Source organism: Miscanthus floridulus, chromosome 15, assembly GCF_019320115.1.
Source record: "Miscanthus floridulus cultivar M001 chromosome 15, ASM1932011v1, whole genome shotgun sequence".
Lineage (NCBI taxonomy): Eukaryota > Viridiplantae > Streptophyta > Magnoliopsida > Poales > Poaceae > Miscanthus > Miscanthus floridulus.
In genome coordinates this window covers 80,495,973-80,523,436 of record NC_089594.1, presented here as the reverse complement: position 1 = coordinate 80,523,436, position 27,464 = coordinate 80,495,973, and the positions used below count along the sequence as shown (strand labels likewise).

At 44.2% G+C, this 27,464-nt stretch overlaps 3 protein-coding genes and 1 pseudogene across 3 annotated transcripts in view; 3 read left to right on the top strand and 1 right to left on the bottom strand.

Annotated features, from left to right (window-relative positions):
• LOC136508195 (putative pentatricopeptide repeat-containing protein At1g10330) overlaps positions 1-27,464 on the top strand; it is a 218,801-nt gene that overhangs the window by 37,187 nt on the left and 154,150 nt on the right. The gene's annotated exons all lie outside the window — the stretch shown is intronic.
• On the top strand, positions 3,197-11,716 carry LOC136509301 (putative hydrolase C777.06c). The gene is made up of 10 exons (XM_066504111.1): positions 3,197-3,516; positions 4,745-4,880; positions 5,036-5,163; positions 8,647-8,794; positions 8,867-8,972; positions 9,372-9,430; positions 10,071-10,106; positions 10,220-10,329; positions 10,546-10,612; positions 11,312-11,716. Exons 1-9 carry the CDS (start codon positions 3,308-3,310, stop codon positions 10,601-10,603), a joined length of 990 nt encoding a protein of 329 aa, XP_066360208.1. The 5' UTR covers positions 3,197-3,307; the 3' UTR covers positions 10,604-10,612; positions 11,312-11,716.
• On the top strand, positions 12,528-14,286 carry LOC136509299 (2-methyl-6-phytyl-1,4-hydroquinone methyltransferase 2, chloroplastic). The gene is made up of 3 exons (XM_066504109.1): positions 12,528-13,222; positions 13,447-13,753; positions 13,940-14,286. Exons 1-3 carry the CDS (start codon positions 12,612-12,614, stop codon positions 14,093-14,095), a joined length of 1,074 nt encoding a protein of 357 aa, XP_066360206.1. The 5' UTR covers positions 12,528-12,611; the 3' UTR covers positions 14,096-14,286.
• On the bottom strand, positions 14,420-18,696 carry LOC136509303 (wall-associated receptor kinase 2-like; annotated as a pseudogene).

Sequence of the window (27,464 nt, the reverse complement as noted above, 5' to 3'; positions counted from 1 at the left end):
TAAATCTGCTGATGGACACTTCTTCTAATAAAAATATTCATTTCTGGCTTTCAAGGAGAGAGAAGCGCGGTGAAATATTCTTTTTGCTCTTGCCCCTTTCTTCTTCCCCTTGCCGAGCCCTCTACTCTCACTTCCCTCTCACCTCTGTTTCCTCTGTTCAGATCCACCGGCAGTCTTTGTTGCTCGTGGAGCTCAGCCGACCTCTCTGCGACCTCAAGCACGCGGTGGTGAGCACCTCTAGCCCCTCCTCCACCTTTCCATCCCCTCAATTAATTCTGCTTCCTTCCGCCCCTCCCCCTCACTGAGCTCTCACCACGCGCCACCATGGCCGCCCCATGGAGCTCGCGCAAAAATCAACCTCTCAACAACTAGCGTTGGTGCCTTGTGTTGGGGCGGCGGCTGGTCACGGGGCGCCGCCGGGCAGGGCTGTGGCGCACCTCCTGCATGCTCATCGGCGGTGGTGGGGCGGCAGCGCGGTGCCCATGCCCATGCCTCATGTGTGCTTGTCCTATGACCTGCTCATCCTACGTGGTAGCAGGGCCCGCACCCACTGCCTGCGCAGCGGCGGCCAGCGGGGCGAGTTGGGGAGAACTGGGAGTGAGGAAGAAGAAATGGGCAGGGGAAAAAAGGACATTTCACCGTGCTTCTCTCTCCTCGAAAGTCTGAAAAAATATTTTATTGGATGGAGTGTCAAATTTACCAAGAATTAGAGTGGCTTTCAGCAAATCGCTCCATTTTCGGTGTCCAGCGGCAAAGAATGTTACTTTCAGTGTTCAGGAGCAAATTTTGCCATTTTTTTTGTTAGATATGCACCTGTGAATGAACAATATTGGATGTGAGAGGGCCCAAATTTATCCACGTGCTTGGCCTATGTATAGGGACACTCCTATCCCAAAAAAAGTAATTCTCACCTCCCGAACAATCAAACAAATTCAAATTTGATCAAATTTAAAAAAATATAAATATTTATGATGCTGAATAAGTATCATTAGATTATTTGTATAGTATATGTTCATAGTAAATCTATTTGAAAATATAAATATTGATATTATTTTATATTAATTTAATTAAACTTAAAAATTTTGACTTACCATAAACCTACAATTACATTTTCGATAGGGCTAGCGCCTGGATGTCCGGCTCCAGGCCCTCGTTCGGACGTAGCTCTGACGCCTTCAACCACTTCGCATCGTTCGCCCCCCGCGCTCACATCAGATCCCGCACCAGCGAATCGTGTCCAGCCGCCCGTGACCGATCTCGCGCCAATGACCGCGTTCGACCCTCCGTGACTCGATCCTCATCCCGGATGCGCCCCTTTGCCTGCCACACCGTGCTCCTCCCCTCACCGTGGCGCCATCCCCGCCGCACCCCCGTCCTTCGTCGCGCTCTATCTCGGCCACACCCATTCCCCTGTCCTAACGTCTCATCTCCTCTACAACATCCGTCTGACCATTGCAACATATGCATTATGCTATTGAAACATACTTATACAGTCATTGCACCATCTAGATGAAGCACATGAAACATACGTCTGAAACAGCTAAAACATTTGGAACATACATTTGCAACATACGTTTAAAATAGATGAAACATGTGAAACATATACTTAAAATATACATGTGTAACCATTGCAACATATGCAACATCATATCCGTATGCAACATCAAGTTGAAACACATGAAACATACATATGAAACACAGACATACAGATAAAATGTGTGAAACATACGTATGAAGTAACTGAAACACTTGAAACATATACTTGTAACATACATGCATAGCTATTGCAACATAGGCAACATACAGATGAAACACTTGGAAAAAACTTCTGAAACACACCTGAAACATAACATGGCGCCGCGAGCAACCATGGCCTACCTGATGGGGAACTGCAGTAGGCAGCAAGCGATGCTCGGGTGCAGTGGAGAGGGAGGATGGCGGCAAGCAAGCGGCTGGACGTGGTGAAGAACGCCGTGCTAGAGTAGTGACAGTGGACCACGCCGCGTTGGCTCGAAGAACTTAGCGGCGAGTGGTGAGTGGCGGTGGGGAGACAGGAAAGCAGGTGGCGGCGTTCGGGCGCGGTGCAGCACGGCGCTGCATTGCGGCCGCGGCGGTGCGGTCGCGGTGGAGCAAGCTGCGAACTCGGCAGCGAGTGGTGAGTGGTGATGGGGAGACAGGAAAGCAAGTGGCGGCATTCGAGCGTGGTGCAGCATGCTGCTGCATTATGACCATGACAGTGCGGTCGCGGTGGAGCAAGCCGTGCCGATGTGGGCGTGAAGAGTTGGCTGGAGAATGGATGGGAAACAATGACGATTTGAGAAGATAGTGAAAGCGGTGATTTTTATTTTTATTTTCGTGTGGATGGCAGTGTTGCCTGTTAGCATGTTCGGACGTCGAGATCCACCAACACGCATGCGGATGAAACAGCCGTACCACCCGCAGCATTGTGGTTACATTTTTCTCTGAAACTGAGCCCTTGTTTAGTTCGCGAAAAGTTTTCCAAAAAGTGCTACAGTATCCATCACATCGAATCTTGCGATACGTGTATAGAGCATTAAATGTAGACGAAAAAAAACTAATTGCACAATTTAGTTAAAAATTGCGAGACGAACGTTTTGAGCCTAATTAGTATTGAATATTAATTGTCAAATAAAAACAAAAATGCTATAGTAGCCAAATTTTTAAGGAAAAAGTCTACTTGACCCCCTGAACTATCATACTTGGTCTACTTCACCCCCTCAACTATGAAACCGTCTGTTTTACCCCCTGAATTATCTAAAACCGTCTGTTTTACCCCCTGGGGCGGTTTTGCTACAGTAACAGCAGGTTTGCACAGTTTACTATGATTTTTCAAAAATTCACCGAAAATAAATAAAAAAAGAAAATTCAAAACCGCGGGGACTGTAGCAAACCCACCGCCACTGTAGCAAACTGCTATTACTATAGCAAAACCGCCGCTGAAAACCGCCCCAGGGGGTAAAACAGACGGTTTTAGATAGTTCAGGGGGTAAAACAGACGGTTTCATAGTTGAGGGAGTGAAGTAGACCAAGTATGATAGTTCAGGGGTCAAATAGACTTTTTCCAAATTTTTAACTTTTCACTCACTAAACACGGGCTGACGAAGTGTATCACAGTTGTAAAATCACAGGACTGGAAATAGTTTATTATGCACGTTCCTCTGTGCAAAACCATCTTGCAAGCCAACAAAATCTCCGCACCTCCTCCCACTGATCCCATCGTCCTATTCTACTCTGTCCCCACAGGCCCTACATCCTCCGCCTCGCCACGGTCGCTCCGGCAAACCCAATGGCCGCCGCCGTCCCCAACGGCCACCCCGCCGGCGTCGGCGTCGGCGACTACGCGCCCCCTCCCGCTTCGTCGTCGCTGGTGTTCCTGGGCACGGGGTGCTCGAGCGCGGTCCCGAACGCGCGGTGCCTGATCCAGCCCCCCGACCCGCCCTGCTCCGTCTGCTCCCAGTCCCTCTCCGTCCCGCCCGAGCTGAACCCTAACTACAGGTGCCGCCTCGCCTCCTCTCGCTCCTCCTCCCTAACCTTGTGGGACTTACCGTCGTGTTGCGGCGTGGGGGTGTTTATAGCGTGTTTATTTATCATCACGGGTCGGTGCGGATCTGTGATGCGTGAGATCGGGGAGCTTTGGCCTGGTTATTTCTATTAATCTGTGCGAGGAATGATGCTTAGGGTGATTAAGAAATGTTGGTCAGATGTATAAATTACGTATTTGTTTTGTTTGTTAGTTTTAGTACTTTTTTAGCAGCAATCTGAATACTACAAATCAATCATTCTGTGTTTTGTCTGCAGCTGCAACAGCTGTTTCGTTGGTGCATTTGCATATTTCATCTAATTGTTCAGTGTTCACAACATGCGTTTAAGCAGTCTGAGAACTATTGCAGTGACTGGAATGCTGTGGAAAGGGAAAAATTAGGATGTATCAGATTAGATATGATCAATCAATGTGGATATGTGATAGGGCAGAGTCAACTTAGAATCCTCCTTAGATTGGCAAATATATTTGAATCAAATGAATTGGACTCACAGGTTATGTACGTTTTTATTTATACACACTACTTGGCCAGGCTTCCTATTTCATATATAAAATATGAATGGTATTAATTGATATCTTACTAACTTGCTTATGTCCAGTTTTTGTTTCTACATTGGACCCCTATGGCAGAAATCACAGTTCACTTTCTCCACTCTGTTTTCTTCTTTGTACTGTATACAGGAGATGCAGTAGTATTTTTGAGGCTTAGATTATATGTGTTATGTGATCATGTGAGGTTAGAGCATTGTTACTTTTTGTTCAAGAAAGATCATGTATATGATGAAATCAGTATCTAAGCAAAAGAAGGTGCATATATTAGATGCAATTGAACAATGTCATGAAAGTAGGATAAGTGAACCCAGAATACCTTATGCCTATATTACAGAAAGAAATTGAATATATTATTTTACAGGTCCTGGTAAATCAAACTTAGTTTCATGTATTTTTAGATTATGAAGAAACTTTGGAAATATTTGAGCTCTGTTCATGCTTGTACTCTTGGCTGATACCTTCTCTATGATCACATTAAACTCTTCTAGTGACTTAGGACTATATCGTGCTTGTTTATGTTTTTACTTGAGGGAAAGTAAATCAAAACTTCAGTCTGAGATGTTTCTCGAATGCTGTTGCACCTGAACAAGGTTGATGGATAATTTATGCTTAAACGTGCATTTCGTGCAGGTGCAATACTTCTATTTTGATTGACTATTGCCAAGATGAAGGTGCACATAAGTATATTATAATTGATGTGGGGAAGACATTCAGAGAACAAGTTCTGCGATGGTTTGTTCGCCACAAAATCCCTTGCGTTGATTCTGTGAGTCCCTGATATACTCTTGTTTGCTTTAGTTTTTCGAATGGTTTATTTCAAACCAAAAGGCCAACTACGAGATAGTTCACAATGACTGTAAAAGAAAACTCTGTGTTTTGCATACCCATGGTACACTAACACCTCTTCCCTATTCCTTACAGATTCTTCTGACTCATGAGCATGCAGATGCAATCTTGGGCCTTGATGATGTTCGGGTCGTACAGCCATTTAGTCCCACAAATGATATTGATCCAACCCCAATTTATCTATCTCAATTTGCTATGGACAGGTAATTGTGTTTAAACTTTGATGGGCATTGTTACTGCACTATTGCTCTTTTCAAATTATAAGTATATTTCAGTAAGGAATGCATGCGACTTGTTTAATCATAGTTATACACTTATACTGGACTTAGCTGACTGTAAAGGGGCGTACCCAGTGCAGAGAGCTCTCGCTCTGTGCGGGGTCTGGGGAAGGGTGTTAGTGGCAAGCCTTACCCTAGCCTGTGCAATGCGAGGAGACCGCGACTCGAACCCGGCTGACTGTCTCTCACAATATACATTAGGAATCGACTTCTCCTGCACAAAATTTACCACTTTAGTACGTTTCATGAGAATTAAGTTATTGAAGGATAACAAGTATCTTTAAATGAACATTGATATAGTAGCTGACAAATACAACCATGTTATCCTCTTGTGAGTTCTTTGTTCTTGGAGACTTGGACTACCATTTCTGTATGTCCTAGTTTTCTATGTTGCTCTCTTGTCCAATCTTATATACATTTTCTAGCATTGTCATCCTTTATCTGGTAAGGGCTTGTATTTCATTTAGTCTTGTCGTGTTTCAACTAGGATCCGTTTAGGCAGTTGGAATGTAGGGTCGCTTACAGGTAAGTTAAGAGAATTAGTTGATACCGCGACTAGGAGACGTGTAAATATATTATGCGTTCAAGAGACTAAATGGAAGGGTCAGAAGGCGAAGGAGGTGGACAATACAGGTTTCAAGCTTTGGTACACAGGGACAGTTGCGAATAGAAATGGAGTAGGAGTTTTGATTGATAAGAGCCTCAATAATAGTGTGGTGGGAGTGAGAAGGCAAGGAGATATGATTATCTTAGTCAAGCTTGTCATTGGTGATATGGTCTTGAATGTAATTAGTGCGTATGCCCCCTAAGTAGGCCTCGACGAGAGTGCTAAGAGACAGTTCTGGGAAGACTTAGATGGCCTGATTAGAGCTGTACCCAGTAGTGAGAAGCTTTTTATAGGAGGAGATCTTAATGGGCATGTAGGTACTACAAGCCCAGGTTTCGAGGCAGTTCATGGAGGTTTTGGGTATGGTAGTAGGAATCAGGAGGGGGAGGAAGTTCTAGACTTCGCGGTAGCTTTTGACCTGATGATAGCCAACACTTTCTTTAGAAAGAGAGAATCTCATCTAGTGACCTTCAGTAGCGGACAACACTCTAGCTAGATTGACTTTGTCCTCACAAGAAGAAAGGACAAACGAGCATGCTTGGGTTGCAAGGTGATACCAGGGGAGTGTGTTGTTTCTCAACATAAGCTTTTGGTGGCAGACTTTCGTTTTCAGGTGCGTGCCCGTAGGGACAAACAAGCTAAGATTGAAAGAACAAAGTGGTGGAAACTGAAAGGGGAGACGTCAGAGGTATTCAGGGAAATGATCATCAAAGAGGGCTCTTGGAAGGAAGAAGAGGACATAAACAACATGTGGGAGAAGATGGCAACCAACATTCGGAAGGTGGCCTCAGAGGTGTGTGGAGTAACCAAAGGAAGTGGAGGCGAGGCTAAAGATACTTGGTGGTGGAACGAGGAAGTCCAAAGGGCTATTAAGGAGAAGAAAGAGTGCTATAGACGCTTGTACCATGACAGGAGTGTGGACAACATAGAGAAGTACAAGGTGGCAAAGAAGACTGCAAAGCGAGCTGTAAGTGTGGCAAATGGTAGAGTGTACGAGGATCTTTACCAACGTTTGAGTACGAAGGAAGGAGAGAAGGACATTTATAGGATGGCTAGGGTTCGTGAGAGAAAGACAAGGGACTTCAACCAAGTTAAGTGCATTAAGGATGAAAGGGAGCATCTTTTGGTGAAGGAGGATGAGATCCGACATCGATGGCAAGAGTATTTTGACAAATTGTTCAATGGTGAGAATACGGACAGAACCTTTCAGTTGGATGACTCTTTTGATGACACCAATAGACGCTTTGTGCGGAGAATCCAAGAATCTGAGGTCAGAGAGGCGTTGAAAAGGATGAAAGGAGGTAAGGCGATGGGACTGGATGGTATCCCAATCGAGGTGTGGAGATGCATCGGGGACATAGCTATAGTATGGCTAACCAAGCTGTTTCAACCATATTTTTCGATCTAACAAGATGCCTGATGAGTAGAGGAGAAGTATATTGGTATCGATCTACAAGAATAAAGGGGATATTCAAAGTTGTACTAATTACCGGGGAATTAAGTTGATGAGTCATACTATGAAGCTATGGGAGAGAGTTATCGAACATCGCTTGAGAGCAATAACGCGGTCTCTATGAATCAATTTGGTTTCATGCCCGGAAGGTCAACCATGGAAGCCATTTTCTTAATAAGACAAGTTATGGAGCGGTATAGGGAGAAGAAGAAGGACCTACACATGATTTTTATTGACTTAGAGAAGGCTTATGATAAAATACCAAGGAATGTTATGTGGTAGGCTTTGGACAAACATAAAGTCCCAACGAAGTACGTCGGGCTCATTAAGGATATGTACAACAATGTTGTGACTTATTTGTTTGCCTTAGTGATGGATGAGGTCACAAGGGACATACAAGGGGACATCCCTTGGTGTATGCTTTTCGCGGATGATGTAGTGCTAGTTGATGAAAGCCGAACATGAATGAATCAGAAATTGGAGTTATGGCGGGAGACTTTGGAGTCCAAAGGTTTTAGACTCAGTAGAACTAAAACTGAGTATATGAGATGTGGCTTCGGCACTACTATTCGGGAGGAGGAAGATATTAGTTTGGAAGGTCAAGTAGTGCCTAGGAAGGATACCTTTCGATATTTAGGATCAATGCTACAGAGAGACGGGGATATTGATGAAGATGTTATCCATAGAATCAAAGCAGGGTGGATGAAGTGGCGGCAAGCATCTGGTATTCTATGTGACAAAAGGGTACCACAGAAGCTAAAAGGCAAATTCTATAGGACGGCGATTAGACCTGCTATGTTGTATGGTGCAGAATGTTGGCCTACGAAAAGATGACATGTTCAACAGATAAGTATCGCGGAAATGCGTATGTTGCGTTGGATTTGCGGTTATACAAGAAGGGATCAAGTTCGGAATGATGATATACGTGATAGATTAAGGGTAGCACCAATTGAAGAAAAGCTTGTCCAACACCGGTTGAGATGGTTTGGACATGTCCAACGGAGACCTCCAGAGGCACCGGTGCGTAGTGGAATCCTAAACCAGGATAGTAACGTGAAGAGAGGCAGAGGAAGACCGAAGTTGACTTAGGTAGAGGCAATAAAAGGAGACTTGAAAGGATGGAATATACCCAAAGATTTAGCCTTAGATAGGAGTGCTTGGAAGACAGCTATTCACGTGCCTGAACCTTGATTGCTTCTGTTGGGTTTCAACTCTAGCCTACCCCAACTTGTTTGGGACTTAAAGGTTTTGTTGTTGTTGTTGTTGTTGTTGTTGTGTTTCATCATTGCCTTACAGAGACAATAGATGAGAATTGTACATTTGTACTCATAGTTTCAATCTAATACAGCATCTCCCAAAAGTTCCCTTATTTGGTCAAAAAGAAATTAAAGGAAGGGGAGGAGGTCAGGCGAGTTGCCCAACTTGACTGGAAAATAATTGAGAGTGATATTCAGAAACCATTTACAACTTCAGGGCTAGAGTTTGTTCCCTTGCCGGTAATAAGCAACATTTCCGTTCAACTGCATTTTATTTTGCTATGCATTTTTCTTAATTTGTATTCAAATCAGGTGATCCATGGTGAAGACTACATTTGTTTGGGTTTCCTTTTCGGAAGAAAATCAAAAGTCGCTTACATATCAGATGTTTCGCGGTTCCCCCCAAGCACAGAATATGGTAACCTTCTATTTGCTAATGTTGTGTTTTATCTTCACTGATTGTTTTGAGTCCATTCTCAGTGGAGAGTTTTGGAGCATTGTTTCCAAGAATGTAGAATGCAATGAAACAATCACTCTCAATGCATAGTTTCTTTTGTTTCATTGACATTTAATTCTACGACTCATCTTGAGTTGGAAATCGAGCCAAGAGGGTTTCATCTACATGAAACTCACATCTTCTCTCTCTTCTTTAAAATGTTGCCATCTTCTATAAAATGTTGCCATGTCATAAAAAATGCTTAAGTGACAACCTATTAAATGCAGATGAAACTCAAAGACTGGCCTGGGAATAGGTGCAGTTTTTGTAGATTTATTGCCTGTCCCCCTTTGTTTGATTGTACATGTACTTATGTTTCAGCAATTTCGAAGTGTGGAGGGGGCCAACTGGATTTGCTCATCTTGGATTGCCTGTACAGGGTTAGTTTCTTTATGTCTCTTTCTGTTTACTATGCAGTTGTTTCCCCTTCCTTCTGCTCGTTCTGTATTTGTTTCTGGATTCACATAAACTGCGGAACTTTTATCAAACCACAGCTCACTAGTTGCTACAGATTACAGAATAAGGACAGATGTCTCTGAATACTGAGGAACATGTAGAAATGGGGAAACACCATTTCTCAATTTCTCTTTTGCTTGTAATCTTGAATTGATAAGTGCACATAGTAGGAAACTTTTCAGTGCTGGTAATATTGTGTGGGTGAACATTTTTGTCTCTTGGGGGCAAACATGAATGTTTTTCAGATAGCACAAGCATGATCTGTTGATTTTGCATCAAGCATACAACCCACCAGATTCTTCAAATCAAATTCAGAACATTGACTGCAACAGATAGATGATATTGAACATATTTGATGACCAATAATGTCATAGATAAATTTGGTTTTGGTTGTGGAAGTAATTCTTGACTTTGCACTTAACTACTAGTTACATAGTAGTTGATTTATCTTGTAATTCGTACAATTGCTATTAGTTAAGGGCATTTGATCATTAGTTAGCAATCTTATATTGCATCATTGTCTTCATTAATTTGTTGCATCTCTGACATCCTCTGTGTGAACAGACAGGTTCTCACAATGTGCACCTATGTTGGGACCAGGTTGGTTTTCATAGTTTCATTTCATTTCACTCTTTCATAATCCAAGCAAGCTGTTTCCTATTTCTTTTATATTCTGTATGTCTGATTTATGCTCACATTATGATCTTATACAGACACTAGATGCTGTTAGGAGGATTTGCCCCAAAAGAGCATTGCTCATTGGGATGACCCATGAGATGGATCATCACAAGGACAACCAAACATTGGAAGAATGGTCCAGGAGGTAAGGCCTTCCTCCTAGATACTTTAGATGTTTGCAGACACAGGCTACCGAATAAGTTGACATAAAGAACACGTGCTAATGGAAGCAATGCCATCTTTCTTTCAACATGATCTTATCATAGAAAGGCACACATGACACATGCTCAGTTACTGCTATTTGTTAAAAAAAGCACTTGCTTTACTGTGCATGCTCATGTCCTGTAATTTGGAAATGCAGGGAAGGGATAGATGTACAGTTAGCTCGTGATGGCTTGCGTGTCTACATCGATCTGTAACCGTGAAAGGTACATGCCTCTAAGCCTGGGCAAAATACCCGATACCCATTACCCGTACCCGAATTACCCGAACCCGGACCCGAATTACCCGAACCCGAGGTACCCGATACCAAATTCGGATAGCGATTTTGATTACCCGAATTAGTTTGGGTAATTCGGGTAATATCCCCCAATACCCAAACTACCCGAACTCCCCAAAGATTTGTTTTTGTCTTTGTATTTATCATGTGTTGTTAGCTGAACCATTTAACTTATCACTTTATTAGAATATAATTCTCTCTATTTGAATGAGTGACTGTAATATATTATTCACTACAAATTGCTATTGAAATTCTATACAAATTGCTGCTGAAATTATGTATAGATCGCTACTGAAATTTAGTGTAGTTTGTTGTTTTCTGTAAATTTGGGTATATCGGGTAATACCCGAACCCGAATTATCGGGTACCCGAATTTGCGGGTAGTGTTTTTTTGGGGTAATATCGGGTAGCAATTTTCATTACCCGAATTTTGAATTACCCGACCCGAAAAAATCGGGTAACCCGAACGCCCAGGCTTACAGGCCTCTGCCATTGTTTTGACTATAGCGATCGATCATATTGCTTTATTCATTATCATGGTCCGTTTGGTTAACACTTCACTATCCGGCGTACCGTGCATATGAATGTTTGTGGGTTCACTGACACACTACTCTTCTTTGTATATCAGGACCATGCCATACTCAGTGAACCGCGCCAAGCTTTTTGACTGATGTTAACATCCAGTCCGTTGTGAAGAAAGTACAAACTGACTAAAAAGGCGAACAACCATCGTTCTTCGTGCGCAATAAGTAGATATATATAGTCTTTTTTACATTTCGCTAGTTTATACGTGAATCGTCGAATAAAAAAGAGAGTAGTCACTAGCCAGTAGTTATTTCAGTGCCGCCCACAAATTAATTGCTATCTTCTTGGTGAGGTAGTTGAATGTTCTTGTCAATTGCAGGCTACACAGCACTGGATGCACGTGCACCAGTCGATTTGAACACGTGATTTTTTAACTCGGACGCCCCCGGTTCATGTACTGTACTGGACGGAAAAGAATGGAATTATGGGTTGCGCGTTGGCGAAAGTAGTTCATGTTTAACTAAATTTTCACACATTTATGGCTCTAAAATAATTTATTATAAAAATACATATCTCAATTAATCTAATGATATTCATTTAATATAATAAATATTGATAATTTTTTATTTATAATTGATCGAACTTAAGATATTATACCATGATACTGCGCTATGCTAGAATTGTATTTTTTTTTTGGTCGGAGGGAGCAAGAGGAAAATCCATTGAGCATGTCAGTACCGCAAGCTTTTTGAAGCAGGTCAGTATTTCGTAAGAGGAAAATCGATTGAGCATGTCAGTACTGCAAGCTTTTTGAAGCAGGTCAACTTTCATGTAGCTACGTAGCATGTTCGTTTGGTCGTATTTGGCTTATAAACCATGGTTTATCAGCTAATAAATAGTATTTTTCACTTCCATCCGTCAACAATAATTTTAGTCATGACTAAGTCATACAAGTCCGAACAGGGCGATGATGGATGAGCATGGTGTTCGTGGTGTCAGACCGGGCTGCACAATCTTCAAAACCCATGCTTTGTGAAGAGCACGCAGATGATTCCAAAGGTTTTAATCGATTTTACAGTGCCATTGTTTCATTCTCAACACACTGAATCTCTTTCATTTTTTTTAAAAAAAGTTCTGACTTCTGAATCGCTACCTTGGGCTTCAAAAAAAAAAAAAAAGGCAGGCCCACCAGCCGCACGCACGCACGCACACGCGGCACGGCCAGTCGGACAGGCGCGGCCGCGTGTGACGCCACGGCGCAGCCCATCCATCCATACACCCACCACACCACACCACACCACACATCCCCGCTCCCGTGGCCGCCCTCACTCTGCTCGTCGCATCCACCCATCCCCTGACCCAGTGACCCCTCCCCCCTCCTCGTCGCGGCGCGGGCGGCGGCAATGGCGATGGCCTCCACCTACGCGCCGGGCGGCGGCGCGGGGGCGCTGGCGCCGGGAAAGAGCAGAGTCCACGGCCCCGCGGGCCTCGGCTTCCTCGGCCCCTCCAAGGCCGCCGGCCTCCCCCACCCCGGCCCCCTCGCCCTCGCCAGGCGGATGAGCAGCCCCGTCGCCGTCGGCGGCGGCGGCGCCGCCAGGCTGCGGTGCGCGGCGTCCTCCTCCCCCGCGGCCCCGGCGCGGCCCGTCACGGCGCCGCGCTTCATCCAGCACAAGAAGGAGGCCTTCTGGTTCTACCGCTTCCTCTCCATCGTGTACGACCACGTCATCAACCCGGGCCACTGGACCGAGGACATGCGCGACGACGCGCTGGAGCCCGCCGAGCTCTACAGCCGCCACCTCAAGGTCGTCGACGTCGGCGGCGGCACGGGCTTCACCACGCTCGGCATCGTAAAGCATGTCAACCCGGAGAAGGTCACGCTGCTCGACCAGTCCCCGCACCAGCTCGAGAAGGCGCGGCAGAAGGAGGCCCTCAAGGGGGTCACCATCATGGAGGGCGACGCCGAGGACCTCCCGTTCCCCACCGACTCCTTCGACCGATACATCTCCGCCGGCAGGTCTCTCGAGTCGTCCTTCCCCTGCTGCTCGTTTCACTTCACTTCACTTCACTACTGTCCGTATATATCATCCTGTACTACCTGTCCATATATATTGTGAATATGTTCTAAATAACCATGTTGCGAATTGTGATGACTGCGCATTCCATTCCATGAGTATATAACAGCTAGCCAAGTAGTACTATGGATTGCTGATGTTGCTGCCCTGTCATGATACCTTGCAGCATCGAGTACTGGCCAGACCCACAGCGGGGGATCAAGGAAGCCTACAGGGTCTTGAGGTTTGGTGGGCTAGCTTGTGTGATTGGCCCGGTGTACCCGACCTTCTGGCTGTCCCGCTTCTTCGCCGACATGTGGATGCTCTTCCCCAAGGAGGAAGAGTACATCGAGTGGTTCACGAAGGCTGGGTTTAAGGATGTCAAGCTGAAAAGGATTGGACCAAAGTGGTACCGCGGTGTCCGAAGGCATGGCCTCATCATGGGTTGCTCTGTCACAGGCATCAAGAGACAGAGCGGAGACTCTCCCTTGGAGGTACCTTTCCTTTTTCAATTTAGTAATGGAAAGCGTAGCTATTCAAATTCATACTTACCATATCTCAATGCGTTTTTGGCACATCTCGTTCAGACTTCAGATTGTTCATTTCCTGCTGTACCTGCAGTAGGTAGGCAGGCATTCAGGGGTTTTGGTATAAGTTTTTCTGTTTTATTTTTGATGCAGCTTGGTCCCAAGGCGGAGGATGTCAGCAAGCCAGTGAATCCGATCACCTTCCTCTTTCGCTTCCTTGTAGGAACAATATGTGCTGCATACTATGTTCTGGTGCCTATTTACATGTGGATAAAGGACCAGATCGTGCCAAAAGGCATGCCAATCTGAGTGAAGGGGAATGAGCTGCATGGAAGAGAGGATAGCCAACATCTGAATTAGTCTTCTCTATATTAGGCGCTTCCTGCATGTTTTGTATTATTACCTCTTGTTTTCCTGCTGCTATGTACTTCTTGTACTGATGTTCCTGTTTGTGCGAATAATTAATACTAAGACATGGATATTCTCCAGTTTCTTGAGCATGACTGCTTTCAGTGGGACCTTCGTAGCCGGTTATTGGATTTAAATTATATGATGTATAATTTAGTAGGTTAAATTATATGAATGTAATATATATAGTTTAGTTGGTTCCTGGCTCTGCAAAATTCCTTCTTTCTTCTTATCATCAGTACGATTTCTAAGACCTGTTTTGCTACTCTATGCTCTGTCTTTGTTACCCTTGTTGGGTTTCATCTGTAGCTTACCCCAACTTGCTTATAATTAGAAGGCTTTGGTGTTGTTGTTACTGTTATGCTAAGTGGTACAGAGAGATAGTAACTGATAGCTCTGCATAAAGAGCATGTCTTATTGGGATGCTACCTGATTTGGAGTCCTTTTTTTTAATTTAAAAGTTCTGTTGCATGGCATATGTGCATGTAAAACCAAATTGCTCTAACCACTCAAACCATAGTTTGTCATTTTATTAAGGTGTTGTGTTTTGAACAAATTTGGTTGAGTAATATTTCTACGAACTAGCAGTGTATTATTACATATTTTCTGTACATGGCTAGATACATTCATGATAAACAGTCAGATATTTAGGTCTTTACACAATTCAAGCAGTTATTTTGTTTTCCCATTCCATGATACAGTTTTGCATCATGCTAATGCAATGATGTTCTGAGACTTGATGCTATTAACGCTTCCTCTGAAAGTGCATTTGTTCAGTGGAAGGGGTCGATGGGATGGACCATAAAATGGAACATTGAAAACTGCTTGTAAGTTAGGCCTTCCTATGGGACACTCTAGATGCATCAATCCATACACTCTTATGCAAATACATGTTTCTATGTGATTAATGCTGTCTTTGCCAATCCTGCTTGAAACTAGTGCATTCTGATTACTATATTTGCCTTCCACAGTTTTATTAAGATCTCTGAAAGATACCCATACTCATGTGCTGTAAATTGTATGTGCAGGGAATGGATAGCCTAATGTTAGTTCCTGATTGCATATCTATTGGATTTGGTTCTGTGACAAGATAATTTTTTTATGATGACAAGGTATGTTGTTTAATCTCTTTGTTGAAGTTGAACCACAGTTCAAAATGTTCTCTTCCATTTGTTTGTCTTTGTACTTATTTCTTACTTTCTTTTTTCCACTCTTGGTAGTATGGGGTATTGCATAGCAAATGAACTATAAGTTATCCACATTGACAGATATGATGGTAGGTATTGATGTAGTATTGTAGCATGGATTTGATTAGTAGACCTACATCAACTCAGTGCCATACAGTCTATCACAATCCAGTATGTCAAAATCCTGGTTCTGGACAAAGACTATATAATGATCATGCAAGGAAAAGCTGGAGCTCTTTGATATGTTAACAGTTTAATCTGACACCCAAATAAAGTTTAAAATCGAAATACAGATGCAATTAATGCTGACACCCAAATAAAGTTTAAAATCGAAATACAGATGCAATTAATGCTGACAGTTTTTTACAATATATAGTTGTATATTAAGAATCACACAATGAACTTGCAGTACAAAGTGTTGAATTTGTTGCAGTTTGGCTGTCTCAGTCCTCTAACATCTCAGTCTCATCTGAAGGCACAGAAACTAATGGCACTCCATAATAATAATGTTCTTGAATAGGGTTGGTCTTGGTGACAAGCTGTGTCTGAAGTCTTCTTAACATTTGTAGTTGCTCTGCAACTTCCTTCATTGTTGGCCTTTCGTCTCCTTTTGGGCTCAGGCATTGCATGACGAGCTGAGCTAGTTTCTCGAGTACTATCATAACTTCATCATCTACTATTTCAGTGTCCAATATATCCCAGAGCTTATTCTGGTGGAACATCAGTATGAAAGTATAGGATAGTGCTTTTTGTTCGTTAGAAGTATCAATATAGATGGCCTTCTTTCTTGTCATTATCTCCAAAAGAACGACCCCAAAGCTGTATACATCACTTTAATCAGTTAAGTGGTGACTGACAAAACTCTCAGGGTCGATATAACCAAGAGTTCCTTGGATAAGCATAACGAAATAATTTTTGTCCATGGGCTTCAGTGCTGATGCTCCAAAATCTGACACTTTTGCATTGTATTCTTCATCCAAGAGTATATTTAGGGATTTGACATCTCCATGCACAATTGTGCGAGAAGTTGATGAATGAATGTAGGCAAGAGCTTCTGCTGACTGTGTAGCAATATTCAATCTTAGATCCAATGGTATTGGTATTCTGGCACCAGTTCCATGAAGAAACTCAAAGAGCGTACCATTGGAAATGAACTCATACACCAACATCGGCACATCTACCTCCAAGCAGCATCCTAGTAACCTCACTATGTTCCTGTGGTTAATTTGTGACAGGACTATTATCTCATTGACAAATTCTTCTCTGCTGTCATCATTTATTATTTTGGACTTCTTTATGGCAACTTCTTTGTTGTCAGCTAAAGTTCCTCTATAGACCATGCCATGGCCACCACATCCAAGAACATGATCTTTACTAAAATTATCTGTGGCTTTCTTTATCTCTTTCTCTGTAAGTATATGAATGGTGTCAACTTGCCTTGATCTCATCTCATCATATAATTTGAGACCTCCATTTTGTTTGAAATAATCATCCTTCTCCCTTCTATGCTTGTTCCGTTGTAACTTCATAACCAGTAAGCAAGTCAAAGATACCACCACAACTGCACCTGCACAGCGGCCTGCACGATGATTTTCTTATGATTAGATGCCTCAAAATCCTTGAAAGACATTTAGATTGTTCAAGTCTACTCTCAAGTACAATCCTTACCTATGGCCACCTGTTCAGCTTGACGAAGCACAGGCCAGCATCCAGAATTTGTACCATCTTTTCTTGTTCCTATCCTGCACTTGCATATATAGCCTCCTTGTGCATTGTGACAGACCCCATTTTCACATGGATATAATTCTTTGTACTTCAGGTCCTGCTTCCGTAGCTTGCACTCATCTATGTTTGTAGGGAATTATTAAGAAAACAGGTTATCATGGATTTAATAAGGAAAAAGAAAACCAAAATACAATTTAGTTCGTTATATGAAGTTAAAAAAAACCTTGTACAAGTAACAAAAAATTCTTTTGAGTATTGCCTTCAATTAAAGAGTTGGCTTTCACCACACGCTGGCTAAAATTGTTCCTGCAGTTGCTGTTCTTTTTCCTGAACTCTAAACAGCGAGTTCATTTGAACAAACAATACCTTGGCAGCCTCCGGAAAGAGAAGGATTTCCCTCGTAACCTTGAGAGCAGTTGCGAAGGTACCCTGGCCCATTGCTTGCACTCAGACAGTAGCTGTTGGCACTGACAAAAGCATAGTCTTTAGGTGCTTTTGCCCCATCTTTTGGACAGGATCCGTTTCTAATGGCCCAGTCACCGACAACTGGAACACCTCTCTTTGCTCTTTCCTTTATGAACCTAAGGTGCCCGACAAGGTCCTGCCTCCTGAAGCTGTACCACCCATCCTCAACAACCATCGAATAGAAGCATGGATTGAAACTCCACACAGAAGGATTTCCCTCGTAACCTTGAGAGCAGTTGCGAAGGTACCCTGGCCCATTGCTTGCACTCAGACAGTAGCTGTTGGCACTGACAAAAGCATAGTCTTTAGGTGCTTTTGCCCCATCTTTTGGACAGGATCCGTTTCTAATGGCCCAGTCACCGACAACTGGAACACCTCTCTTTGCTCTTTCCTTTATGAACCTAAGGTGCCCGACAAGGTCCTGCCTCCTGAAGCTGTACCACCCATCCTCAACAACCATCGAATAGAAGCATGGATTGAAACTCCACACACTGCTCTGGTTGTACAGTAGCGCTGCGAAGTCGGTGAGGTTGGGGGATATGGTGATCTCACAGCATCCCATCCCAGTGCATGGTGCTCCGTCAGATGTACTGTTGATGCCTTGGCAGTATGAGTAGCAGCCAGTCACATAAATGTCTGAGTTGCTGTGTGTGTTGCCGCCAATGAGCCCCAGGGTATTGCATCCGATGGCCATGAAGCGGTTGCGGGTGGAGGGGATGAATGGTGTGTTCTCCAGGCTGAATCCAGCAGTGTTGTTGTCTGATATGGTGGTGTTTGACGTGAAGCAGTAGTAGCTGACATCGCCGTAAACACGCACCTCACCATGCTCCAGGGAGATGTCGATGACCTCTACAGCACTGGAAGGGTCACCGATCATAGGCCTTGGTGGCTGGAAACTGTCCTTGCAGGTCACAGTAAAGTAGCGGTTCAGGTTGCCTGCAGCACAGCCATCACCGATGCCAAAGGGGTAACCGGGTAAGGGATGGACACATTACCACACTTGTCAGGGCACCCTGGCAATGATATGGCAAGCCCAGAAGAGGTGTCTGGCACTGTCACCATGAAGGCGATGAGAACCAGGAGGATTAATGCTTCTTCCATGGCTAGAGAGGTATGATGGTTGCTTGCTAATGCGTTGTCTTTCTAACTACCTAGCTAAGCCGGTGCTCTGATGTATACCAGGAAACAGTTGTAGGTTATGATGTGCTTGCACATATTTGACTAGGCTATCCCTTTCAGATGTATGAAAGCTGCTGCTGATGCATTGAAATTGATGGATCTGCTGCTAGTTTTGATGATTGGTAATTAACTAATATAGTTGAGTTAGCATTAAGCTAAAGACTTTGACTGGACTTATATAACTGTATAATGTTGTACTGTTCAAAGTTGAAAATGGTCCGATCTGATATTCAAATATACAGATGTCAAAACCGTATCTGGTTAAGAAGCTCCTCTGAAATTGCAAAGGGTGACACTTATTGGTTTGTTAAATCAAAATCTTATCTGGTTAGGTTAAGAAGCTCCTCTGAAATTGCAAAGGGTGACACTCATTGCTTTGTTAAATCAAAACCTTATCTGGTTAAGAAGCTTCTCTGAAATTGCAAAGGGTGGCGCTTATTGGTTTGTTAAATCTGGAAAAGCTATCTCCAGTTTTGAGCCCCCACTCATATTATTACGGAGAATCCTTGTTTTATGTCTTTGCATCTGGTAATAAGTATGAAAGCATGCCTAATCTTCTCGAGGAATTTGAAGCCTTTGTGCGCGATATCATACTGGATCAAATAAGCAATGAAGGATTGACTTGGAAACTTGAGAGTTGAGACAGCTTAGGCGCCAACAAAGGCGAAGGATAATCATGTTTGGTTGACCATTTTGTCTTTGGATAATTATATCTTTAGGCCTGAAGCCATCCCATGTCTCTTTGTTTATTACGATGATCTGATTCATTGATCTTCTGCTCTCATGCAGTTCTCACGGGCATAAAAAAAATCCGGCTGTGTTTGAGAAGTGCAGCGGAGTCCGGTTCCATGTTTCCGTGGTGCTGGGGGAGAGTGTTTCGTTCTGAACTTCTGATCACGTCTTTGTTTGGGCACCTGAAGCTGGAGCGTGGTGAACCAAAGGTACAATTACAAAGGTTGGAGCTATCCTATGAAACACTGCTGCTGCTAGGTTGCAGCAGACAACGGATCGCGCTGTCACATACACGCATTGTACTGTTCACTACTCTTGGTCGTTGTGGGCGGGAACTTAAGAAGAAGAACCTCCAACGATTGAAAGAACCTATTGGCCTACTCGGCCCAAGCCCACAGCGATGGGTCTTGCTCACGATGGGCCAGAACCAGAATACAGATGGGCCGGGGGCTGTTTTCTCGTGGTCACGATTGCGACGAGACGGACCGCGGCCACGCGCTTCGCTTGGGCTCCTCTGGTAGGCCCGGGCTCGCTCACATCGCCGGCTCCAGAGGTGTTGGCCGGCGGGCGGCTTCGGCGAGGAGCGGGGTGGCGCCGTGGCGGTGGCGGACGGCGGACCCGCACCCAGCCGGCGCCGCGCATCTCCGCTCCCATTTGCGCCTGGCTTTGCCCCTTCTCAGACAAGCTCGACGACCCCAGACCCAGACCCGACCTGGCAAGCTGCTCCTGCACCTCCCTCCTCTGCGCCCTCTCAAGTCAGCACTAGTGTGGTCCTAACTCGTAAGTCCGTCCTTACTCGAATAATCATCAGCTGCTGTGTTGCGAGAGTGGACGACCCGAATTAAGTCCTCAACTCCTACCTTGTATTAGGCTCTTCCTGTTCCTGTCTTTTTTGTATTTATTTACCTTTTGTTTTTCCTGCTGTACTCCTACTTCTTTTACTGTTGTTCCTGTTTGTGCGAAGCAATAATACTAATACCTGGATTGTTCTCAGCAGTTTTCTGGGCATGAAGTGGAACCTTTGTATCGGCCTGTTGGGTTATTACTGATTTCAAATTTTATGAATTTATGGTTAGCTCTCCAAAATTCCTTCTTCGCTATCGTTATTAGTACTATTATTACTAGAACCCCCCCCCCCCCCCCCCCCTTTTTTTTTTTCACCTTTTCACTCATATCGTTATTAATACTGCCCCGTTCGCTTGTCTTAAAAATGGCTTGTTCGGCTTCTTTTTTCAGCCGGAACAATGTTTTTCTCTTACAACAATTCAGCCGGAACAGGGTTTTTCAGTCAGTTTTAGCCAAGTTTCAGACCAGCGAACGGGGCCATTATTACCTCTGCATTCGAACCAATAGGCCTAGTTGTCAAGAAGAAAGTAGGCACCCAAATTCGCCTCGACCAGGACTTGGGTCTTGTTTAGTTCCCTTCAAAGTTCCAAGTTTTTTCACTCTCTCTCCATCACATCAATTTTTGGACGTTTGCATAGAGCATTAAATGTAGGTAAAAAAATAACTAATTGCATAGTTTAGTTGGAAATCACGAGATGAATCTTTTGAGCTTAGTTGGTCCACGATTGGACAATATTTACCAAATAAGACGAAAGTGCTACTATTCATCGGGTTGAAATTTTCTTCAATCTAAACAAGGCCTTGATGGTTTGGGTATACATCCACACCCTGGAGCCCTGGACCAACTGAGCTTACCCCATGACTCTGGGTAGGTTTCATATTTAGCTTACCTCAACTTAATGTACGAAAAAGGCTTTGTTTTTGTTATTGACAATTCGTTAAGCGGTATCTAAAAAGAGCATTTCTTATTGACATGGTACCTGATTTGGATTACTCTTTTTTTTTCTCCTATACTTGATGAAATGATGATGTTCTGCTCTGATGTTGTGACACTTGATGCTGTTAAGATTTCCCCTTAAACAACATTTGCTCTGTGGAAGTAACCCATGATGTTTGTACCCTAAATGAATAACTGAACATTACTAGTAATGCAGGCTTTCCGGCAAGAAACTCATTTCAACCCTTGTTTAGTTCGCGAAAAGTTTTTCCAAAAAGTGCTACAGTATCCATCACATCGAATCTTACGATACGTGTATGGGGCATTAAATGTAGACGAAAAAAAAACTAATTGCACAGTTTGGTTGGAAATTGCGAGACGAACGTTTTGAGCCTAATTAGTCCATGATTGAACACCAATTGTCAAATAAAAATAAAAGTGCTACAGTAGCTAAATTTCCAACTTTTCACCAACTAAACACGGGCTCAGATGAATTGTGCACACTGTGCAACTGACATGTTTCTGTGTGAGTGACTCACTTCTTTTCAGAGCCTGCATTAAACTAGCGCAGTCCATTAAACTGTATGGGGACTGGATACCCTAAAGTTAGGTCCTGGCGATTGCATATCTACTGGATCTGGTTCTACGATAAGGTATGCTGCTTAATCTGTCTGTTGAACTACAATTCAAAATGCTTCTTCCATGTATTTGTTTTCTTTGGTGATGCATTTTTAACGCTGTTTTACTTTGTCTTTCTACTCGTTTTTCTTTTGGTACAATAAGGTATTGCATACTGAATGAACTGCAAATTCTACATTGAGGTTCCAATTTCCATGTAGCACCCAACCCCGAATTTTTTACTATTTGGCCCTTTTTTTGAAAGTTTCTTACAAATAGACCCCTGATGGAAAGAATTTCAGAAATGGACCGCGGTCACTGGCGCCGAGCTCCTGGGCACGGGGAAATGGCCTGCCAGGGGGCTCGGCGCCAGAGTGACTGGCACCAAGCCCCCTGCATTTAACCCCAGCCCAACCTTCTTCCCCGAGCATTCTTCATCTTCTTTCTCCTCCCTCTCAGGTTTTTCTCTCCCCACTTCACCCTACCTCACGAATCGACATATTGGACCTTGAAAACCTTGATTTGATTCGTAGATCTTCGAGAGCAAGGTATACTCGCTCACCTTGTTTTTTTCGCATCGATTCGGTACATATTAGTCGGATTTTTGAACCTAAGAATCGTAATCACTTAGGGTTTCATTGTATCCCTCAATATATGTATTATATAACCGTAGGTTGATTCCAAGGCGTGGAAAAAGCTAGGTTGACTAGAGGAACCTAAGGCTCCTCTTCCTGCGGAAGGATCGTACACGTCATGTGTCGTGTTTGTCCTGCAACCACAACGACCAGCCGCACGACGTAGACGACGTGACAGCCTCTGTTGTACAAAACTATGTTAACTGAAAGAATATAACGTATTAATGATTTGTTTGAAAGAATATTTTAAATCTTACGTCTAGGAAGCCAAGTATGTAGTCGTCATTGACTCTCGGCCGAACACGCTCGATCTCTTCAACTGAGCATTTCAGTGTATTGCCCTGCAACAAAGTTTTCAATAATAAGACTTCTAAACAGATAGCATTTAGTTTTGTTTTCTTTTGTACAAGAATGTAACTTATTATAAGGGTTATATGGCTTGAAGGTTGCAATAACTACAATAGATAACTCCTAATGTCGGTCCAAGAATGCCTAATGTATTGTTATGTAACTCAACGTAACAAAATAAGGCGATTGACTTACCACTCTATCCAAGATCGGTCCTGCCTCCACCTGCCTTCCTGCATGAGTGGACTGGTCGTACACCGTGTCTTCATCGTCAGAGGACTCGATGTCGGCGTAGTTAGTTTCGGTCCACTGTAGCCTAAGCCTGCACCATGTCGAACGCTGGTACCAAGCTTGGTACCACCTAAACTCACGGTTTGTGTGTGGCTCGTTGTTGTCGTCCACATTGTCGTGCATCTCCTCCCATTCCTCAATGTAGGATTGGTGGTGCCTCTCCTAGTCAAAAATCTTCTTGTTCCTCTGATGATCCAACCTGCACGTATGTCATCGTTACATTAATCCACGTACGTGGCACCATATTATAAGAAATGGACCATCATCATGAGACATTTGAAATATCAAAACACTTACTTGTGTAAGTCAATGCCAGTCGAGAACAGAGGCATAGGCCAAAGCTGTCTCACTCCAAATTGGCGTGCAACCCTATCTGGCAGGTGGTACTCGACAGCATAGAAGCAGATTAGAGGGCACCTCATCCTATAGAAGTAGTTGTCAGCCCCACAGACGTTGCTCAGCTGAAAAGGAAGTGTGTCCTCTCCACCATACGGCTCCCACTCCACCTGCAACATGTCCAAATAAGATGTTAGATGGTATACTAATCCTTTTCAAAGCAGCATGAAAAATAAAATTTACTTACACTAGACGCCGTCAGCGAATCTAGCTCGTTCGTGTACTCAATGTATGCCCGGTCTATCCTCATGTGCGGAACCCTGACCTGGTCCCAAAGGTATGCCCACTTCGGCTGGTGACTTGGAGGCTGACCTTGGAACCACTCACGACAAGCCAGAACCTCTGGACGACCAACTAGAAAACGAGCCCACATCCATAGCTGTAATAGGTACACACATCAACCAAGTGACGGGTTCACCGTAGACCGACGACACCCCTCGCACAGCTGCCAGTATAGAAAACACAAGACTGTAGAGCCCCAACTGTACTGACCCGCTTGGTCCTAGTCACTGAGGCAGTGGATCCACATCCAGGACACATTGTCACCCGTGGCGTCGGGAAAGAGAACGCAAGCAAAAAGGTGTAGGATCCACACCCGGCAGTAGTACCCAACCGTCTCCTCATCTGCCTCCTCAGGGCACTGTGCGAACTCTGCACGTAGCCATGAGATGGGAACTCTAGAAGTGCGAGCCCCTTGCTCGCCAAGCTCACGCCCAAGGAAGGCCTCCATTCGTGCTCTCTAGCCCTCTGACCTGCACTGCCCGGTGACTGGGTTCCCATAAATCCTTAGACCTAGCATCTTCTGATAGTCCTAAAGTGAGACTGTCATCTCCCCAAAAGGTAGGTGGAAGCTGTGAGTCTTCGGCCGCCACCTATATTTAAGACCAAGCAAGATTACTTGTCAAAAAGTCAATCGCATGAACAAATGGCCATGAATGGAGGCAATGATTCACTTTAATACCTGTCTACCAATGCAGTTATCGCCGCTGAGTTGAACTTGGGCAACCCACGACGAACCTAAAAGGAGATGACATCCAGGCCAGCTCTTTGCAGGAAAGGAGTGTACCTATCGTCGTACCGAATGTCCAAGAACCCACTGTGGGTCCTAGAACGAAGGTGCGGAAGGTCCTGCATTGAATAAAACATAGTCACATGTTACTTCACGAACACATGTACGAATAAAACTTATAGATTATTACCTATCCCAGTGCAACGAGACGTCCTCGGTGGGTCTCCTCGTACGTCGGGTCGAGCAGGTGGAATTGCTCCATCCTACAAAAAAAAGTGAATGAATTAAAATTGCAATGTACAATGAAACATGAACTTATAAATGTATAAGTAATTGACACAAATACAATCATAAATTGAGACATGCATAATTAAATATATGAATAAGACAAATATAAAATAATACTATAAACCAATAGTCCTACCTCACTAATCTGCCAACGGCAACTTCGTGAGTTGTGGCCAAGTCTACCGCACTCGTACTGCTCGGGATCAGTAACAAATGGAGTTCCTCTCCCACGCCTAGTTCTTCCAGGTATCTGATCCATAACCATCCTATGCCTCGTCCTCTGCCTTGATCCATGCTTGTTCCAATGGTAAGCTGGATCCGTAATGTACTTCGGCCCATCATATAGAGGCCACTCTCCAGGGCCCCTAGAAAGGCACGAAGCGGGGGCTCCATGTGTTCACAAGCATGTTGACACTGAACTCGTGAGGTATCCTCTCAATATTATAGTTGCGATGCCTAGCTGCTGCCACCAAATGAGAACATACAAAGTGGTATTGCCTTGGTTTACCACAAGTGCACTTGAAATCTTGGAGGACAACCACATGTATCCTCGACTCTCGGACCTCGCCGTCGGACGTTGTACCGCCCCTATGCTCGACCTGATAAGTCCCTGTGGCGTGGTCAAAGCATGCAACCTCATGTGTGCCAGCCCTTCTCTTGCCTTCTCTAGGTGTGCCTTAGGTTTTGGAGCCCATATCTCTCCATCACTCCTCAACTACAATGCATAGGCGTGTCTATCGTTGAACCAGGCAACAAGCTTATAGAAGGTGAATTGAACAATTGCATTCATGGGCATACCACATATCCCCAATAGCAACTTGTTGAATGACTCTGCCATGTTGCTGCACTGAAACTCATACCTCTAGCCACCGGCGTCGTGAGCTCTCATCCATTTCTCCAAATCCCTCATCAAACCTGTGAGCCATTGTCTACCTTCTGCATTTGATGCGGTTCTGACCTGCTCTAACTTTTCCCTAAAGTACTTGTCCTCAAGCTATCGAGCAGCCTCCTGGAACAGATCAAAGTTTTTCTTGATACCATCCTTCTGGAGTAGATTCTCGGCAAGGTGTCGAGTACACCAACGATAGTGCAAAGGTGCATACCCCTCTAACTGCTCTCGCACGGCATTAAGTATGCCCTGATGCCTATCAGATATGACGCCAACCTCCCTACCAGGCCCAACCACGTGTATCCAGACTAGCCTCAAGAACCATCCCCAACTGTCATTGTTCTCCTTCTTAACCAAAGCAAATGCCAAAGGAACCAACTTGTTGTTTGCGTCATAGGATATGGCTATAAGAAGTGTGCCCTAGTATTTGCCAATCAAGAACGTACCATCAATGAAGAAGATGGGACGACAGTGCCTAAAGGCCTCGATACACTGAGGGAAGCACCAGAAGGCACGAAAAATATCTACCTACCATCCTTCCATGCATTAGGTTTTGGGATGTACTCATAATGCATGCCTGGATTCACCGCTTTGATTGCATTGAAAAGAACTGGCTGCTACTCATACCCATCCTCCCAGTCCCCATATATCATCTTCCACGCTCGCTGCTTAGCCCTCCATGCTTTACCATAAGTTATCACATATCCTTCATACAATGCCTCAATGGTCCTGATAATTGTTCTCACCTTCATGTTGGGTTCTCCCTGTAAAATTCTCATCAACTGCTTGGCAATGAGGGTAGATGTCAACTGCCGATGCCTCAGTGTCAGCTCCTGGTCAACACAATTGTGTGGCCCGACAACTTTTGTGATCTTCCATTTTCCGGTCACCTGTTGCTTCCTTGCACAAACCCTCCATGGGCAGCGTTCCTTGTCACACACAACTATGTAATGGTGCTCCACATATGAATGCAATACACTGTAAGGCCTCTTTCGTATCACTGCAAAAGCCTACAACCACCTCTTCAAAGCAGGGAGGTCATTGAACACCCTCCCCTCCTCAATTACCATGTTAGGACCGGCCTCAGGAGCTTCTAGGAGCTCATCATCACGTCCTTCTGCAAACGCCTGATCGGAATGAGCAAGATCACTGAACTCATGAACTCTAGGATCACGACAGTCGGGAAAGATATGCCTCATCATCTCAACATCACTCTCCGTCAGCTCTCCAACAGGACGATCATCATTAGAATCAAGAGCCCTAGCCATCTCATATGGCTCCGAATCATGCATAATTTCAACACTATTGGAGCCACGGAATCCATCTCCAAAGTGCACTTACGCAGCAACATGGGGCACATCCATATTCTCAGAAATGTCTCCTGCAACATCATTACAGAAATGAGGAAAGAATGAAAGAAATAGATGTAAGGAACGAGATAAGCTCCCAAAAACCATGCGGTTAAGACACTTACTCTGATGATTCTGTGTCAAAGGGATCTCATAAGGAGGATCTGCCACGAAAACATGAGTATGACAACCATCTCCAAATACCGCATTGGGGGCAGATTGAGCATCAGGAACCATAGGCATAATCTACACATGCAGGTAAGGTTCCAGAATAGGAGGGTCGATGTGTGCCTGATGATCCATTGCTGGGGTAAACCCATGAGGGATTGGATCAACTAACACCCGATGCACAACCACGTCCAAACATTGCAGCTGG